Source organism: Nelumbo lutea, chromosome 4 (genome assembly GCF_056320005.1).
Source record: "Nelumbo lutea isolate HS-2025 chromosome 4, American lotus-T2T, whole genome shotgun sequence".
NCBI lineage: Eukaryota > Viridiplantae > Streptophyta > Magnoliopsida > Proteales > Nelumbonaceae > Nelumbo > Nelumbo lutea.
In genome coordinates, this window is record NC_142687.1 from 25233858 (window position 1) to 25254153 (window position 20296).

At 37.7% G+C, this 20296-nt stretch overlaps 1 protein-coding gene across 2 annotated transcripts in view; it reads left to right on the top strand.

The window, feature by feature from the left end:
• Positions 1–303: 303 nt before the first annotated feature.
• Positions 304–20296, top strand: part of TAF2 (TBP-associated factor 2) — a 61498-nt gene continuing 41505 nt past the window's right edge. Inside the window, exons 1-14 of one of the 2 annotated variants that reach the window (XM_088983415.1) lie at positions 304–619; positions 805–1138; positions 1256–1401; positions 1505–1571; positions 3847–4046; positions 4191–4344; positions 5633–5717; positions 5859–5950; positions 6660–6785; positions 6880–6933; positions 10621–10689; positions 12265–12362; positions 12487–12834; positions 12935–13022. In XM_088983415.1, coding sequence (XP_088839541.1) covers positions 504–619; positions 805–1138; positions 1256–1401; positions 1505–1571; positions 3847–4046; positions 4191–4344; positions 5633–5717; positions 5859–5950; positions 6660–6785; positions 6880–6933; positions 10621–10689; positions 12265–12362; positions 12487–12834; positions 12935–13022 — 1977 coding nt within the window. In that variant the 5' untranslated portion in view covers positions 304–503. Of the gene's footprint in view, positions 620–804; positions 1139–1238; positions 1402–1504; positions 1572–3846; positions 4047–4190; positions 4345–5632; positions 5718–5858; positions 5951–6659; positions 6786–6879; positions 6934–10620; positions 10690–12264; positions 12363–12486; positions 12835–12934; positions 13023–20296 lie in introns of both variants that reach the window. The other variant, XM_088983416.1, reaches the window with a different exon arrangement.

Consider the following 20296-nt stretch of genomic DNA (forward strand, 5'->3'; position numbering starts at 1 on the left):
GCAATCTGAAATTGATTCGAACAGGATATGTACCCGACGGACAAGATCCGACTAAACGTATCAAAGGTATAGATCTACCCATATCCGTTTACAGTATAAAGCATCAGCTTATTGCGGGTTTGTGTGAATTGCTGACCGGGCAAAGGTTTCCAAAAATGGGGGTAGAAGTGTCCATTGGATGCCAAATGATTCACAGTTCCTGTGATACGGTGGTGAAGTTATGAAACAAATCCAAACCGTTGGTTAAGACACAATGACATCGGAGCTCATACTATAGACGACTTAGATCAGGGAGACAACTCTAGGGCGTACGAACAACCAAGATTACAGAAAAGGGAGGTCTCCTTCCCCCCAAGGAGACTGGCCACGCCCTTGAGAGAAGGCTGAAGGCAGAAATCATCCTCTATAAATAAGGCTCAGCAGCATCAGCTCGCGCCCTGAGCTGCCGAGTCTTTTCATGCCAACTCGGCCCGCGAGGTCTGTGGGTGCCAGCCAGGGTAAAAATGGCGAAGCCTCGCAAGCCGAAGAATGAAGACCAAAAGGCAGAGAATTCAGGGGCAGTCGTTCGACATCAGAAGCTCTGCCTCTCTATCGACATGGAAAATTGCCGGATATACGGGTAACCCGAAGCCATCTTGCCTATCTGTGTGTGTGTGTGTACAGGCTAGTTAGCAATGGCAGTTTCTTCATTAGTATAGTCTCGAAAATCGCACGAAATTTAGTTATCGCTTTCATTGTGTGCATTTTTCTATGTAATTTTGCGTTTTCTGTTATGTGATAGTAGACGTTCAACACTGTTTTTAGGTATACGGAATTGAAAGTTTCTGTTCCGGAGAGTGGAATTGTTGGACTGCACGCCGATGACTTGAACATTGAGAATATTCTGGTGGATGGGGAACCAGCCGAGTTCGAATTGTTTCCACACTATCAGGCAGTGGAAGATGAGAGAAGGTGGTGCTCGGTTTCATCGGCTAGTGCTGCCGCTGATGCTGCTTGTGCGACTTACATTTCGTCGCTCGACAGAGAAATGGCTCCAAACCTGCTAATTCTGTGTAGTAAACCAGTAAACCCAACAAGTGATCAGCAGGAGCAACCAAATGGCGGGAACAACTTGCAAACATCTGGCGAGCTCAAGCAGGTTCTCAAATGCTAAAGTTGTGATGCAGTGCAAGAGCTGATATTGTTTTCTTTTGTTGGTTGTTGTTATGAAGTTTATACTTCTGTGGTTTCTCATGTAGGTTGGTATTGGGTGCAGAATTTGAAATTGATTCGCATTGATTATTGGGTGGAGAAAGCAGAAACGGGAATTCATTTTAGGAATAATATGCTCCATACCAATAATCAGTTGAGGCGTGCACATTGCTGGTTCCCTTGTATGGACGACAATTCTCAGCGTTGCTGGTAAGAGCAATTTGACCATATTCATTTATAGGCCAGTTGTTTCGATCATTTGATTGCATGTTTTCTCTTGAGATTTGTATTAGTAACTACTTTCATCATCCAGCTATGATATGGAATTTACTGTTGCCAACAATCTCGTTGCTGTCAGCAATGGAAACTTACTTTATCAGGTGAGAGCAGTAGGGAGTTTTTGTTTTGCCTGTAAATGTTTATTATTTGAATTCCCTTTTCTTCTAAAGGGTTCCATTTGCTACCTCTAGAATTACTGTCCAGTAATTGATCTGGTTGCTGGCAGAATAACTAAGAGATTAGATATTGAAGTCTGATATTTATCTTTCAAGAGATAATTATCTTGTAGAATATAAAAGCACAAGTGTGTCCCTATGCTTTTATACTTGATCCTTACTTGAACAGTCAATAAAATAGGATCCATCAAACTGTTTTTTCCCTGATTGTGATAAACACTTCATTGAAAAGTGATTTGAAGTCAGGAAAACTGATAAAGAGATACAAGAAGAAAAGAAGAAAAATGCAAGGAGCTCAATATAGTCAAATGAGGCGAAATCCCAACCTTAGAGCAAGCTGCAAGGCCAATCTCACAACCAACAATTTGTTCAGTGGTCCCCTTCATGTCTTCTCCTCCCATCCATTCCATCCCATTCATTTCTTTAGGAGTACAATACCTTCTATTTGTTGCAGAAAACAATTTTTTTTTTAAATTTATTTTGACAATGTGATTCAATCTGGTTATAAGAATTTCTTCTTTCTTTCTTTCTTTTTTGAACAAGCTCATCCAGAATTTGTCCCAACCTGCGTTTTTTGGTACAAAGTGGCTCTTATCAGACTTTGTCATCTTTTTCATTTTTCTTCTTTTTCATTGTTGGTATGTTTTTTGCACAAAGCGGCCTCTCTCAGACTTCTGGCATTCTCATGCTTCTCAGCCCAGGATTCTTTTTCTTTTATTTTCTTTTTTTTTTAATACAAGAGAAATTTTATTATATGCCAAATTGTAGAGGTATGATGGATAAGTCAAACTGCAGAGGTATGACAAATCTTGGAGGCTTGATTGAAGGCATAGCAATTAAAGTGGTCCATTTGGTGAAAAAAATTGGATTGCTTTGAGCCATATGCAATGGATGACATCTTTAGAGGATGGTAGATCATTGCAGCTTCCTTGATGCTAAGGAACACCATTAATATAGGCTGGTTTCCTCCATCCTCTAACATTATAAAGTTAAATTTTGATAGGTGTAGCATGGGCAACCCATGAGAATCAGGAATAGAGCTTTCAAAAGTTACTTGGGGCAAATTATTACCATTATTCTCATTGCCAATTGGCATAGGGGATTCAACAAGGGCAGATATGTTAATTATTACCATTAAACAATATCTGCCCTTGTTGATTTTTTTCCCATCAAAAAAAAAAAAATACAACAACAAGGGCAGATATGTTTAACATTGCTACAAAGACTGAAATTGGAGAATGCTTTCAACAATAGAAAGATAGTGATAGGACACTCCTGTGGTGGTGGGTTGGATTAATAATAAAAGTTAAGTTTCTTGACAAGATTGGCATATTTGATATCAAAGAAGTGAGAAGGCTGACAGAAATGATGGATGTGAAAGTTATATGGGTTCCAATATCGGTTAATGGCACAGCTGATGCAATGGTTCGACAAGGATTGCAAAGAAATAGTCTTATTGGGGAAGTATTCTCCGTAAAGGGGTTAGGGTGTAACTAAGATTTTATTTTTATTTTTATTTTTTGATTGGTAACAGGAGATGTTATTAATTTCTGAAGCTAGTTGTTGATTACCGGCCTAGTTCCATATTAGGGGTGCTAGGTGTACACTATATTTGTATGCTTACAATTCTTTTACCATAACCAACTACCAATAAAACTTTGACTATTACCGGTTAAAGAATTTGTGCTTTACCCCTTAAGAAAAAGGGAAAAAAGAAAAAAAAAATCTTGCGATCACTGAAATGGACAAAACATGACTTTGAAGGTTCTTTTTTCTCTCCGAACAGAAAAAAAATATCTTTCAATTTCTTATTCGTAAGTTCAAAAATATTGAAGAAGTACTGAAGGAATCATCTCAAAAGAAAATGTAACTGCTTATTCTCATATTGGATATGTGGCGAGGACATAGAAACATCTCAAGGCTCTTTAAGGCAACTTCACTCTCAAGTTGACACTTTACCTGAAGAAATACCCTCAGTATTAAATTTCAACTGATTTTCTTTGGATCATTCTACTAATAATGTTATAGGGTACAGTAATTAATTATTGTATCTTTTGACCTGCACTGTCTGAGATTTACCATCTTACATCTCATATTTGGAACCTATGCAATTGGGTGATGCAAAGTACATACTCCTATAGAATTGTTTGCACAGATAAATCATCCATATTTGTAATCAACTATTGTTCCTCTCTTGCAGGTCTTGAGCAAGGATGATCCTCCCCGCAAAACTTATGTTTACAGATTGAGTGTTCCAGTTGCTGCTGGGTGGATATCCCTGGCAGTAGCAGCATTTGATATTCTTCCTGACTGCCATAGTGGTATTCTATCACACATGTGCATGCCTCTTAACCTTCCAAAGCTTCGGAATACAGTTGGGTTTTTCCACAGTGCATTCAGGTTTGCCTTCCCATTCATATAACCCTTTAATTTTCTATGCCTTTGGGTACTTGTTGACTTACAAAGCGGTTTTATTTTATATCAAAGCTATGTTTATATCTTTGGATGTCTTAAAAAGCTTCGTCTTTTTTCCCCAATTTACAGTCATTACGAGGACTACCTTTCAGCATCTTTTCCTTTTGGGTCATATAAGCAAGTCTTTATTGCACCTGAAATAGCAGTATCCTCGTTGAGTTTGGGAGCCTCCATGAGCGTCTTTAGTTCTCAAGTTCTGTTTGATGAGAAGGTTATCGATCAGGTTTGCCAATTTTCTTCAGCCAACATTTTTGATAATTTTATTACTGTTGTTTCTGGCCTTGTGAATAGAACCAAGACATTGAACTCACATTGTAAACATATATAATGTTGGAGAATGGAAATGTTAAAATGCTTTAATATAATGATAAAAAGAGAAATGCTTAATTATTTTAGTGGTCATGGTGGTTAATAATTTTTTTTGAAGGTAAAGCACTGTGTTAATAATTGGTTTAAATAGATTATCTTTTCTGCATTCAACATCTTCTATACCATTTTATATTGTAACTTTTTTTTTTTTTTGTGGGGGGGGGGGTTGCAAGTAATTCAATCTAGTTATATTAGTGTTTGCTTTAAATCTGAAATAAAATCTTACATGAGATGGCCTAAGAAATTTTGATGCCAAAAGGCACTAACCCAATGGAACTCTTTAATAGGAATGAAAAGAACGGACTCAACTATATAATGCCCCTTAGCATCTTACTCTTTCTCTTTGACCTCTACCTTTGCTACTTTTTGTGTTATCCTTCTCAGTCTTTTGTTTGCTTCTCTCTGGCCACTGAAGGTTTAGTCAATATTCTACTCTCTAGGAGTTTTCTTTGAAATCATCATCCTCTTTCCTGTCCTACAACTCCCCAAAACAATAACTGGCATAACTTTTACCCAAAAAAAACTGGCAGTCTTCTTTGCCAATGTATAACACCAAAGTTTGTTTGGTGGAGTTACAGTAGGTTCTCTAGAGAAGAAAACCTAAATGATTCACTTGATGTCCATATTTCAGAGTCCACCATTGCAATTCTTGTCACTGCTTCTTACTTTTATCACTGTTGTTCATCACCATCATAGTCCACCATTACGATTCTTGTTACCAGTTCTCACCATCCTTGTTTTTTCTCTTTTGTCATACACATTGTATGTCTTTTTCCAACATATTGACTGTGTAATTTCTTGTATCCAGGTTGTAGCAGTTTTTTTACAAAACCAGTTTGCTTCCAAAAAAACTACAAAAATATAAGAAAAACCTACACTCAAAATGATTTTATCTCAACAGCAAGTTACCTCTGCTCCCCCCCCCCCCCTCAAAGAATCTTGTTCGTGTTCCTGGTTTATCTATTAATGGTTACAAGGGAAATTACATTGAATGTTTTGTTTTCCAAGTTTTGCATGTCAGTGCAAATTTACCCTATAACTAGAGGTTTTCTGTTGCATTTCTTTTTGAAAAAAAAGATAAATTTTCCCTATCTGGATGAAAGTTTTGTTTTGTAACATTAGTTTGCAACCTGTTGAAACAGACTATAGATACAAGGATAAAACTTGCTTATGCACTTGCAAGACAGTGGTTTGGGGTGTACATCACTGCTGAGGCACCGAATGATGGTAAGCTGGTAGAAATGCCCACTTTTCCATTTGCATTGCATGGTATATTACTATATTTTAGATTTTGTTACGGTTGTGAATTTATATTTAAAATTGAAGAAAGGTTATTTACCTTATGTGGTTGACTTTTTTTCCCCCCAGAATGGTTGTTGGATGGCCTTGCTGGTTTTCTTACTGATTCATTTATTAAGCGTTTTCTTGGAAATAATGAGGCTCGCTATCGTAGATACAAGGTTTGATGCCTTTTGTTTTAGTATTTCACATGTTCCACAGATTTGAGCCTTATATTATCTTTGGTTTGCAGCAAGTTGTGCCTATGTTGCTTGATACACTCTGTAACTGCCAACTCCAAATAAGGGTGTGAAATTGCTTAATTCTTATGGATAATGGAAACTGTTTGAGAAGCTCAAGGGAATGGGTATGGAGTCAATGAGGATGACAAATCCCCCCTCCCCCCCCTTCTTCCTGCCTATTTCCCTTCAGTAAGGGAAAGCACATAAGATATTTCTTTCATTTTGCTTCTGACTATTATTATGTGCCATATAATTTAGACTGGAACTTCATTTTATTGTCTAAGTTACGGAATTGCATTATTTACCCTGTTTTCATCTGAAATTACTATAATTCATAGTCTTGCTAAATCATTCCTCTCTCCTTTTACTCCTTGAAGAAATGAATTTTTACAGGGCTCAGTTATTAGAATTAAAACGGCCATTACTGCATGTTGGCCCCAGCTATCTGGAGTCTTAGGAGGGGTGGATTAGATACAGAACTAACCTTTTGCATTTTTGCACAAAGCTGCTGTTTTCAAACTTAAACCCATGTTCTCATGCTTGTTAGCCTGAGATTTTACCATTACACCAAGCAGTGACTCCTACCTCAATTTTTAGAGTTGTCTTCTGCAAATTTATACTTCTTTCCTCCAATTTTTGTTATATGCAGGCAAATTGTGCCGTTTGCAAGGCAGATGTTAGTGGTGCAACTGCTTTGAGCTCCTCTGCTTCTTCAACATTCTTGTATGGAACTCAATGCATGGGTTTATATGGAAAAATTCGGTCATGGAAATCTGTAAGTTAACAAAAACGAAGACATGTTAACTTTGTACTGCTATGGTGATTGCTTTAATAATTAATTTTTGTCTGTTTCTTGTCTCTGTTCATAGGTGGCAATCCTTCAAATGTTGGAAAAGCAGATGGGGCCTGAGTCTTTCCGTAAAGTGAGTACCAGAAACAGATCATTTTGGCATGTTGGTGTTTCTATTCTTATGATTATTACTCTTTTGATGGGTGAAGGGTATTGTTTTGCAATTCTGTTGCTTTTTAAAAGTACTCTTTTTTGTTGTTGTTCTTTTTCCTTCTACTTCTTTAGGTGAAAATGTCTATAATGTTCTTGTATGGCAATAACTTTGTTTATTTTTCTTTTGAAGAACTCAGCTATTGTTTGTAAACTTTATTCTGACACAAGCAGAAAACTGAGAAGAAAAGAGGGAGAAAATAGAGACAAGAAGAATAGGAGAGGAATAGAAGAGATCATAAGATTCAGAAATCTGTTTGACCATGATACCTTTGCTTGGCCAAAAAGAAGGGGAAGAATAATGTGGAGGTGTACTAGAGCAGCAGTGATTTGGACCCTATGGGAAGAATGAAACGCGAGAATCGTTCAAGATAATGAGAGAAGCAAACAACTCTGGATTTTTTAGACAGTTCTCCTTTGATGATATATGGTGGAATTGGTTTTCAGTGGCATCTAGTTCAGTGCAGAAGATCAGACCAAGGCCGGTGTGGACCGGTGGGGATTGGAGACTCTTTAAAGGATGAATTGTTTACAGTGTTACAAGGTGTTTCAGATTGCAAAAGACTTAAACTTGGAGAACCTGGTAATTGAAGGGGACTCCAAGGTGGTGGTAGGTTGGTTGAGAGATCTGGACTCGGTGATTTGGTGTTATAGAAATGAAATGAAGAAGTTTCAATGGTTAACGCAGCAGATGAAACTAAGTTATACAGTGGGTGGGGAGAGAGGCTAATGCTTTGGCTGATTCATTAGCTAAGCAAGGGGTGATTAGGGATCAGTTGTATTGGGTGCAATTGTAGTTCTGTTCTAGCTCTGTTCTAACAGTGAGGCTGCATCTCACACCTTCCTGTGGGATGCTTGTAACGATGCATATCTTTATGATTTTCAATAAATTTTAATGATCTGTTACTTATCAAAAAGAATTCAGAAATCTGTTTCCTACTGACCTCTAGCTTTATTTATGGGTGGCAGCTGCTAGACCACAACTTAGAGATAAGAAAGGTTACATCTTTGCTACTGCTTTGTAACTTTTCCTAGATGGACCTGCCCCTATTATAAACCATTAATAGAAGAATTTAACACTCCCCCTCAAGTTGGTTAGTATATGTCATATAGTCCTAGCTTATTACGAATCAAGTAACCAGAATTCTACTCAATGCATTTGTAAAACAAGTCACAAAGTTGATTTCCCGACTTAAATGTGGTGTAGCAATTGTCTTACTCAAAAAATTTCCAAAGAAGATGGCAGTTTAATATGTCTAGTCCTCTCAACTGGATTTGAAACAATGTGAATGCTCAATGTAGATCCATGGGGAGTGATGTTTCAAATTCTTCTAGAAAGATCTTCAACCGCATCAGCTCATAAGTGGCATGGGCCTTGGCACGGTACTCAGCTTCAGCAGTTGGGTGTGCCATTGCACTCTATTACCATGCAACTACACTTTGTTTCTTATTTTTTGAAGGTAACCAGATTTTCTCTTCAAAAGGTACAATACCTTGTAGTTGAATGGTGAACCAACCCAATCAGCATATTTAAACCCTGAAGCACTTTCTCTATAAAACAGCCCATACCTGGGTGACCCTTTTAGGTACCTCAATATATGGTAAACAACTTCTAAATGTAGTGTCTTTGGGGAATCTGTGAGCTGGCTGGTTGCACTTACTGCATGAGAGATCTCGGGCTTAGTAATAGTTAGATAGTTCAGGCTGATCCAAAAAAAAAAGTTAGATAGTTCAGCTTTCCATTAGCTGTCTATACATTCCTGGGTCATCAAGTAAGTCTCCTTGTTTTGCAGCTAGCTTCAAACTTGGAGTAATTTTTTTGATGAATAACTAAAAATTTTAATTAATATTGAAATATCAAACTTTCACCAAGGGGGGCAGCAGGTCAATGGTACAAAGCTAGCTAGCCCCTATCATGAAAGAGCCCAAACTAGCAGGAAAAAGAAAGCAATTATAGATTAAAATCTGGCCCAGAGCAACCCTATCCTAGTTGTTCTCTTTCCACTCCTGTCTGAACCAATGTTCGAAATGTCGATACAGGTTGATATGCCCCAACTGGCGTATCAGCCTGTATCTTTGCTTGCTTTTAGTTTTTTAGTTTATTTATTTTTTCAAACTGATTCAGAGGGGTCGGTTTAAGGCCTGTCTACCCCCTGAATTAGGTCACACCCCGAAACACCCCCTGTAGAGGCGTATCGGGAGGCCACCGATACAATATGTATCGAAATGTTGAACCTTGGTCCGACCTAAAGAATAAGTACCCAATTGAATGAGCTATTCAAATTGGCAGCTAGAGATTGTGCTAGTCTCACTATCAGTCTGAAATTTCCGGGGATCATATCCTGAGTTCTCACCCAATTGATTATGATTTGACAATCTCCCCCTACCTCCACCCTTCATACCCTTAAAGATTATCAATTTTAATGCCCGAATCAGAGCATGCAGTTCAGCCCTAGAGAGTTATGAAAACCAATTGTGCCAGAATAACTCAGTAAAATATTGCCATTGTAGTCCCTAATAACTCCCCCAACACCTGATGCTCCTGGATTTACAAGACCGCTTATCAAGGTTGAGTTTAATCTCTGGATAGTACATCTCATCCTACTTGAGTTAACAAGTCCTTTTTTTGGTATAAGAGTCAAACAAGTCCAAGCCTTCAGTTGGAGCCACCCAACCACATCCAGCTAAAGAAAAAAATGTTTCCACACTTGAGTGGCAAAGGTACGATGCAAAAAGGAGATGGTTGGTGTTTTCCTCACTTCTCTAGCAGAGAAGGCACAAATGGGGTGAGAGGCACCAGTCTTTCTGCTTCCTTTGGAGTCTTAAGGGTGTTTATGATTTGATTGGCATCTTCCCAACAAAAAACCTTCACCTTTGGGGAATAGGACCACAACACAGTTCTTTAATTGGGAATGGATTTACCTCATTTGAATGTTGAGGGGATTAAAAAAAAGGATTCACAAGAAAATATCTCATTGACATTTGGTATCAATACTCTCTCATCAAATGCTGTAGGAAGCAATTGCACCCCTTGAAGTGTGTCAAGTAAAGAAACCATGTCACTCATTTCTAGGTTCCTCAAAGCCCTTTTCAAGCTCAAATCCAAACCAATCCTCTTCCATCCAATGACACCATTTCAGCATTAGTTTGTTTTTTGAGGTTGGAAATCTTGTATTTTTCTAGGAAAGGTTTGGAGAAAGATAGAATTTCCTCACCAAGTATCTTCCCAAAACTCCGCCTTAGCGCCAGAGATGGATATCATCATACCTTACGTATTGCGTGAAGGTGGGAAGTAAGGTCAAAGTTTCTTTCCAAGGAGATTTTGACAGTGTGCATTGACCTATTCTAGGCCCATTCTCACCTTCATATGATAAATCTCTAAGATCCACAAAAAAAAAAAAAAAGAAAAAGAAAGAGAAAAAGGCATTACATACAATTGTTGGATTGTACCTGTCCTGCATCAGTTGCTACCTTGCATGATCCTTAAACACCTTGTTTCAGTGCAAGAGTTTTTCTGTAAAAATGACCTGCCTGTTTGTATGTGTTGTTTATGGATTGGTGGAATTCTAGCATCTAACTTCTTTCTGTTTGGTTTCTTCCCACTATCCAGATACTGCAGATAATAATTTTTAGGGCTCAAGATATGACTCGTTCCTTGAGAACTCTTAGTACAAAGGAGGTATTTTATCCTATTAAATTAAATTCTCAACATTTTTCTTTCTTGATATATAGTCTTTTTCTATATGTCATGTACTGTGCTTTGTTTGCATGCATGTTTTTTCTTATTACATGGTTGTTATTTTCCAAGGTATTTGTTTTATTGCTTGTGTGAATTTCTGTTTTCTTTTCTCAATAGCTGGTAGAATTTGTGTCTCAAATCTTCTTCTTTATGTTCCATTGCCTTACGATGCATGATACAGAAGCCCATCTTTCCATTATGGGGGCTATAGAATTTTATGTGCTTATATCTTGCTTTACAAACATTACTCTTGTTTACTCTAATTCTTCTTTATGTCATTTATTTAGAATGTATATAACAGGTTGTACTTACAACAGTGGATATGGCCTTAAATAGATTGGATTAGCGAAATGGGAATCATGTAGCCGACCCAATAGGTTTGGGATAAATCATGTAGCCAACCCAATATAGTGATGGCCAATGGGATATTTTCACCGTTCATCTTTTTCTACCTTTGGACTTCGGGCACAAACCAGCGGCAGCAAATTAAATGTCCGAAAGTGAGGTGATCTCCCTGGAAAAGACTAGGGTGAGCTTACCTTGCTGCCATTGGTTTGCATCTGAAATTCAATGGTGGAAGAAGATGAATAGTACATCGGTATTTTCATAGTTTTACCTCTCATCTTAATGTTAGTTTAATGGAGTTGGACTTATGTATGTTGCTGAAAATTCAGATACCAAAGTGGCACATTTGACGTTCATGCCCTAAAGTGAGACTACCCCAAAGTACAGGGCACCTTTCTTCAATTTACCCTTTCATTAAAGATAAAGGGTGAGATGCCCCTTGAGAAACAAACAGGCCTTACATTACTAAAATGACAACATAGGAATTAAAACTGTACAAATACTATTTTTCTTTGTCTGAGCTTCTATTCTGGATGATTGTCTTATAGGGTGGTTTGGTCTAGTAGTTGGTTGATCCAGACTTCCAGAGGTAAAGAAGGGAGAGAAATCATAGAAGAAATTAAGTTTCTTCCTTTCTTTGTTTAGTGGTGATTTTGTAATTTTTGGCCAATCCACAGGGTCCCAGACTCTGAACAGTTCAGATTGACAAAATAATCCCACCAGCATGACAGGAACAAGGTAGTTTATATTAGGGAAGAAAAACTGATCCAATTAGAAAACCTTTATTGAAGGTAAAGTGCTATTTCTGAAGTAAACTTAGCCACTAAAATTGAGACTGTGATCGTTTAAATGTAAAGCTTGCCCTTCGCAAGGTATATTTCTGCATTTATCAAGAAGTTTCATTGTATTGAACACAGTGTCTGTGTACATATATGTTAAATTGTATGTCTTTTGATATTGATGGTTCACTAAAGTTGATCTTAGGAATGCATTTTCTCAAGCATTAATATTCTTGTATGCATATATTTCTATCTTTACATCTATTGTAGAGTTGAAAATGTCGCACATTGCTTACTAGTTTTCTGGTAATTAGAGTTATTTGTCTTTTATATGGATGCATTGTTATATCTGACATCATCCTTTGCATTTATTATATATTGTGAGATGCAGTTCCGCCATCTTGCCAATAAAGTTGGCAATCTTGAACGTCCCTTCTTAAAAGAATTTTTCCCTCGTTGGGTGGGGTCCTGTGGATGTCCAGTACTGAGGTTGATTTCAGTTAGCTACATTTTACTCCTTCCTATGCTTCTTGAATTCGTGGCAACTGTTACTAATTTCATATGTTTGAATTCTCTTTCCTCTTCCCTTCTATTGTTCTTCATTGTTCTTAAGGATGGGATTGTCATATAACAAAAGGAAAAATATGATTGAGTTGGCGGTTCTGCGAGGTTGCACAGCAACTCCAGATTCAGTTGCATCGGTTCCTAATGGTAATCCTGATTCCGAAGCCCGAGAAGGTGATGTTGGATGGCCTGGAATGATGAGCATCAGAGTTCATGAACTTGATGGAATGTATGATCATCCAATCCTGCCAATGGCTGGAGAAACATGGCAACTGTTGGAAATACAATGTCATTCAAAGCTTGCTGCAAGACGCACTCCGAAGCCTAAAAAAGGTTCTAAACCTGATGGTTCTGATGATAATGCTGATGCTGCTCCTACCATGGATATGCGCTCTAGGTTTGCCATCTTGTTTTCAGGGCCCAGTTACTTTTTCTAATTCTAGATATTCTTTAAGTATTCTGTTATGCATGAGTATAAAACAGTTATCTTTGTGCAGTGCGGAATCTCCCTTATTATGGCTCAGAGCAGATCCGGAAATGGAATATCTTGCTGAAATCCATTTTAGTCAACCTGTTCAGATGTGGGTAAGAACTAAGAACAAGATTCTGACTGTTTTTTGCTGTGTAGAGTTTCTAAGTTTTACCTGCTTAGCTTATATCTATGACATTATTGTTTTGCTGTTTCTATTCCTGATATTTAGCTCCCCATGCTTTACCTAAGTGCACAATGAAGTACGCACGATAATTTACAGTAAATTCATGATTTCTGCTGCTAAAGTTTATATAACCAGATTGTACAGGGAGTTGATATATGTTTTTGATCATTAAGAGAAGATTTTATTAAAAACAAACTTGAAGATTACAACAGGGTGGGAGATTTCTCCATCCCAAACAATAACTTTACAAGTTTGCCCAAAACATTTGATGCTTAACAGCCCCTTGTTTAGCTAGAGTATCCACCATCCCATTTGCTGTTCTTCTCACCCATTTAAAAGCAACATTCAACTCCCTTGTAATACTTTAAATTTCCTGAATTGTGTGCCTATAGATCCATGGGATTTGGGTACTGCATCTTGTCCAAGAAATGACCACCTGAGAGTCCCCTTTGACCTCCAAGTTGTGGAATCCAAATTGCTTAGCAGATTTTAGTCCATGTAGTAATCCAAACAGTTGGTTTGTTTAGTCAAGAAGTCTAAACAAGCTAGGAAATTTCTACTTGGCAAGTTATTTGAGGCTGAAAAGGAGTCCCCGTATTCCTATTCTCATCCTAGATTCATGGAAAATATTTAATCATAAATTACCTTGCCATGTGTTCTGGGTAAATGCTCTTTTATGGACAACTTTTAAACCAAGACATTAAAAGGATCAGAGGGTTAATAGAACGAAATCCCAATCTAATCATCAGTCCTTAATCACCCCTCCCCCACTCTTCTGTTGTGGAAGGGGAGATAACCATGTACATTGATGGAAGTGCGTTTGGAAACCCAGGTGCAGCAGGAATTGGTGGAATCTTTAGAAGAGTTGGTACAATTAATTAGGTTTTCAGTGGACCGATTGGGATAGTCTCTTCAACAAAGGCCGAAACCATGGCAGCACTAACTAGAATCACGATTGCAAGAGATCTGGGCTATCAGAACATTCTCATAAAAGGAGATTCGGCAAATACCATCAAGTGGCTAGCTGACCCTGGCAGTGGCCCATGGGCTTTAGCTCATTTCTTGGCTGAAACTAGAGATATCCTCTCTAACTTAAATGCACAGTTGGGTTGGATCCCTAGGGAGCTAAACTCTGCTGCGGATGGCCTAGCAAAAGCTGGTGCTCACAGAGATTTCTTGTTTAGTGATAGCTTTCTTCCTACTTGACCTTTGAGTTGCAATTTCTGTCATTCTGTGTACATCTTCTTATGTACCTCCTGTTTCGTTAATAAAGTTACCATCTTTTTCAAAAAAGGGGGGGGGGTGATGGTCTACATAATTCAACACATAACCAATCCTGAGGGTGCCTTATCTAATGAATTGTTGGATTGACACAAGATACCTCCACATGGATAAAATAAACAACATTATGCAGAGAAATTCCCTGCTTGACCGATAAGAAAACCTTTTTCTATATTCATCTCGTTTAGTGAAGAAGTCTAAATGACCAAGGAATTTACCATGTGGCAATCTAGTTGTGAACCCAAAAATGCTCTGCAAGCCTCTTGGTGTAGCACATGGTAGGCTTCCTTTTCTGGTTTCTAGAGATGGGTCTTAAAGGCTATTTGAAGATTGCAAGTGAAAAAGAGATTGCTGAACTATGTTTCAATGATGCCGAATTAGGAAATCAGCAATAAAGAGAGAGAGAGAGAGAGATAATAATGTAAGAATATAAGATTTTCTGAACTTATGTATTTCATACTTTTTAGACAGTAGAGGTATTTTTGTTTTCTTTTTTTTGGGGGGGGGTCGACTATGATTAGTTTAGTCATAATTAGTTTAACTTCTTTTGGTAGCTGTCATAATTAGTTTATATTTCAACTTTCATAATTATTGGATGAGTAATTTGGGAATTGTTGACTTTTCTTTAGTTCAGAGTATGGTTGTAGCAATTCTGTAATCAGTTTTTCTTAGTTATAGTAGGATTGGCCACCTTAGTATATTTATGTTTTTGAGTACCAAAATGTAGATAAAGGATGAATTGCTTTATTTTTGAATTTTTATGGCATTGTGCATAAGCAACAAGTGATTCCAATGCCCTGGAGTGGTGAGTGAGTAGTTCCAGTTCCCTGTAATTCCCTGTTTTATCTCCCCTGTCTCTTTGATTCTGCAAATAGCCATTAAAACTACCAGCAGTCAACATGTTCTTCATAACAAGAGTGCATTTAGCATCACTAGAGGTAAAAATTTGTTCAGGAAGTCCTCATAGCTAAATTCTCAATTTTCATTCTTTCACCAGGTTCTTCTTGAGAAAGTCTTCTCTCTTTATAACCCCACTTTAGGTTGGATAAAAGCCTAATCCTAAAAATAATTTCTGAAAATCCCAATCCTTATTGTATTTTTCAAAATTCTCCCAGTTTTCTTACAACCCAGAATTTTCATGTTTATGTGCTCAACCTTCTTTGATTGCCATCAGTAGGTTGCATCTATGAGCTGTCATCATCAATTTACCATTGATCCTTTCAAATTTGATTCCATAACTGAACCTAGAAAACCATAGTTTTAAGAAATTTCAGTTTTTTTTTTAATGAAATAGATTCTTTTATCCTTTTATTTATGATGCTATTAGAGTCTTACTAAACTTGGTTTTCCCCTTTCTGGAAGCTGGTGGTGGAAAGATTTGCAAAAAAGTTATGGAAAAGGAGTTACATATCTTTGGGAGGCATCAGGCATAATAACTTTGATTAGAGCAACATTGGTGAATCTTCCTGTTTACTTCTTGTCTACCTTTTGTATCCCAACTAGGATTGCAAGGCAATTAGAAATATATGAGGGATTTCCTGTGGGAACCAGGATAGGGAAAGAAGGATCACCTAGTTAAATGGGAACAAGTTACCAAACCTAAAGAGAAAGGTGGACTAGGGATAAGGAACATTGTTCTTAGGAATACTACACTACTAGGCAAATGATTGTGGAGGTTTCCCTTTGAAAGAGATAGACTTTGGCACAAGTTAATTGAGAGCATTCATGGGCTGGAAAGAAATGACTGGGATGCAAAGATTTCTCCCTTTCAATTTCAGCCTCCTCTTGGAAAGCTATTCATGATCTTACCCTTTTTTCAATTCCATCTGATTTGATGTGGTAAGGGATGATAAGGTTCACTTTTGGGAAGACCTTTGGCTAGGGGAATCTTCACTTAAAACACAGTTCCCTGAGTTTTATGCCCTCTTAAACCTTAAAGGTGAAATTGTCTCAAGACTGGGAACACCTACCCCCCAAGGGGTAAATTGGGACCTAGGCTTCAGAAAAGGTCTAAGGGAAAGTCAATATACCCCTCTTATTCAATTGCTTGGTCTTTTAGAGACAATGGTCTTGGATCAAAACTTTGAGGATACTAGGATTTGGATAATCTGTCCTGATGGTCTTTTAACCTGTTCCTCCTTTTTTCAGAAACCTTACCTTGCCTATTTCCACATAATATTCAAGCTTCCTGCTGGGAAAATTTCCTTGGGAAATTAATACTTGTGATTTACTGCAAAAAAGAAGGCCTAACTCTTGTCTTTCTCCTCGTATGTGCTTCTTATGCAGGGTTAGTGGTGAAACTCTACCCCATCTATTAATCTCTTGCCTTTTTGTGCATTGTATCTAGGAATATTTCTGTTCTCTCTTTGGTTGCAAGTGGGATCCTCCTCAAGATGTGGTTGGTATCTTCAGTTCTAACTTTTCGAGGCAACCAAAGAAAAGAGGGAGGATTTTTATGGAGAGTAGTAAAGGTAGCAATAGTCTGGGTTCTTTGGGGAGAGGGCAATGGAAGAATCTTCAAGGGAAAGAATAGGTCTTTGGGGGATGTAATAGACAACATAAAGATAAAGACTGCACATTGGGTGAAAACCTTGGAAAGCTTTCAAAACTTCTTTGTAAATGAAACAATAAGAACTGGACTGAGGTGGCACAATCTTCTAAAGGACAGGACAGGGATGGTTTGGAAACCTCCAGAAGGCAATAGGGTAAAAGTAAAACTAAACTTTGATGGGAGCTCTTTTAGAAACCCGGGGCATGGCAGGAATAATAGGAGGTGTATTCAGGGAACTCCCAAAGTAGAATATTAGCACTATATTCAGGGCCTATTGGAATGGGAAACTCTTTAAAAGCAGAACTGATGGCGTTGCTCTAGGGTCTAAGATTAGCGAAACAGTTGGGTTATAGACAACAAATGGATCGGATGCTGGTATTGACCCAAGGGCTTCTCAGTTCTCCCCGTAGAAAGCCCTTGTTGGAGTTCTACCTGCTTTTCAACCTTTCATCACGTATTATGCTTGCTCGGGTAACAAAATTTTGTTTTAGGGGGATACTTGGGTTGAGAACATTCCCCTTAAGGATAGGTTCTTGGTTATGCACTCTCTTTAAATAAGTTTAAGGTTATTTCCTCTTTCCGTGTGAATGATGGTTCTTGGGATTTGGGACTGAGGAGAGGGTCGAGGGGCTCATAAGTGATCTTTGTAGTGAGCTGTTTTCTCTCTTGAGTTTTGTCTATCTAGACCAGTCTTGCCTAGATAATAGAGTTTGGTCAGAGTCCTCCTTAGGATTCTTTTCTTGCTCTTCATTTTTCAATGCTTTACTTCATTTTGATATTGTTCCTGCCTCTTTTCCTACTAAGCAAGTGTGGTGTACTCCTGTTCCACCAAAGGTTAGGGGTTTCTGTTGGGAAGTGGTTCTTCAAAAGGTCAATACTATAGACATGCTTCAAAGAAAAAGGCCAAACTTGTGCCTTTCCCCACGTCTGTTGCCTTTGCTCGAGGAGTGGTGAGGCAGTGGCTCACCTATTAATATTATGTCCTTGTGTTTCTTTTATTTGGGATTGGTTCTTCTCTCTCTTTGGTTGTTGGTGGACTCCTCCCTTGTGTGTGCAGAACCTTTTTGACTCTAGAGCTTCTTCTAATTACCAAAGAAGAGAGGTAGGGTGTGATGTGGAAAACAACAAGAGCAACTGTCATTTGGTTGTTGTGGGAGGAGAGAAATAATAGGATATGCAAAGGACAAGAAAGATCTAAGGAAGCACTTGTTGATGACGTTGCTGTCAAGATTATACATTGGCTGAAAGCTTTGGAACTCTTCAAAGACTTTTCTTTTACTGATTTCACTAGGGGGTGGAGTGCCATAGCTGGTTCCTCATCTTTTTCTCACTGCTTTGCTTCAAAGTGAAACTGACTTTTGATGGTAGCTCTCTAGGCAACCCAGGCCCCTCAGAAATAGGGGGTGTTTTCGGAAATGAGAAGGTTAGAGTATTGGCCCTTTACTTAGGCCCAGTAGGAGTGGGGGACTCCTTAAGGGGAAAATTTTTTGCTTTACTCCAAGGTCTCAGATTGGCAAAGCAATAGGGAATGCAACAATTAGAAGTGGAGGGAGATTCCAAACTGGTAATAAGTTGGATGCAAATAAGAATCTTGGACACATGGGTTTTTAGACAACCAAGAGAAATTTTGAGCCTTTTCAAGGGAGATAGGGTTGCAGTTTAAGTGGGCAAGAGGATCTGCAAATGGAATGGTTGATGCTTTATCTAAGCAAAGAGTAAATAGGCAGGAGTTGTTTTGGGCTTGCTTGTTAGGTTGAAAGTTGCAATAGACACATCCTTGGATGGTGACAATTGTAACCTTTAACTATTATTATTAATGGAATTTACCGTTTCCTATAAAAAAAACATTTGGGATATAAACAGGGGAAGGTGGAAGGGGACTGAAAAGTTAATTATTTCCTAGGGAAGTTGCAATAGACACATCCCTTGGACTCTCAAATATGCTAATTAGCAAATTTAAAAGTAAATCACCTTGTGAGTGCATGCCTAGGAGGGGTGAAGGAAGAAGAGGAAGGGGGATCTCATCTCTTGTTTTTTTTTTTCAATAACGATCTTTTATATTAAGAAGAATGAAGGTGCATAGTATTAGCTGAAAGGGGGGGGGGTACAACTTTGGCATTAGTTTTTTTTTTTTGGATTAGTAACTTTGGCATCAGTTTAATATTAGATCAATTAGAGTTGTACCAACCTGGCACCACAAAAAAAAGCTAAACATTTTGTATCACATCTATAATTCCTCACTATCTTCGAAAGGGTAGAATTGTACCAATATGGTAAACCACAAAAAGCAAACTAAACTTTCATTTCATTTCATCATTCATCACTACAACAAAAAGCATACCAACGGCTTAGGTTTTTCTTTAGAAGCTAGTAATCTCCTATGAATTTGACATCCTATCAGCCACTTGTCACCTCAAAGTTTTTTTCATAGGTAAGAAACTTAAAGGGCTTGATACCTCAACACCTGCTTATTGTCACCCATGGATATACTTGACCATACGAAAATACCCTATGCTTAGGGGTGTCAATTTTATTCGAAAATCTGATTTCAAATTTGTGATTCAACATAATCAAATTGAATTTGGATAATTCGAATATTATAATTGATCAAATTCAGATATCCTATTCATACCGTTTAACTAGTCATATCAAATTCGTATATGACCTGATTCGATTCGATAAATTCAACCGATTTTTTAATTCTTATATATAATGTATAAAATATTTAAATATTTTATAGAATTTATATATAATAATTAAATTATATAAGTAACTTATATATTTATATACTTATATAAATAAAACATTTATTTTATATATTTATTAATCACCTAAAATAATTAATGGGTTGAATTCGAGTTTGAATCGAATATTTGAATATTCAATCGAATTCAAATTTCAAATTCGATTTCAAACCTTGATTTTCAATATCCGTCGCATACCGAATAGAATTTTGATATCGAATTTTCTAATCAGATTCAAATTCGAATCATCAAGATTTGAATTTTCTAATCAGATTAGAATTTGGATCTTCAATGGGTTTTGGGGAAAGATGGAGAAGCTGGATCTTTGCTTGTATATCATCAATGTCTTTTTAAGTTTTGGTAAATGGGGTTTCAACTGATTTCTTCAGTTCTTCAAGGGGTTTAAAGCAAGGGGATCCCCTCTCGCCATTGCTGTTTGTGTTGGTGGTGGAAGTTTTGAGCAAGTTGATTGATAAAGGGAAGGAAGTGGGGCTGATTTCTGGGTTCAGGGTTGGAATTGAAGAATTGATCATCTCTCACCTGCAATATGCTGATGACACCTTAATATCCATGGGTGCGTTAGTTGAGCAGGCCTATTCTTTAAGAAGTATTCTCAAGTGTTTCCAA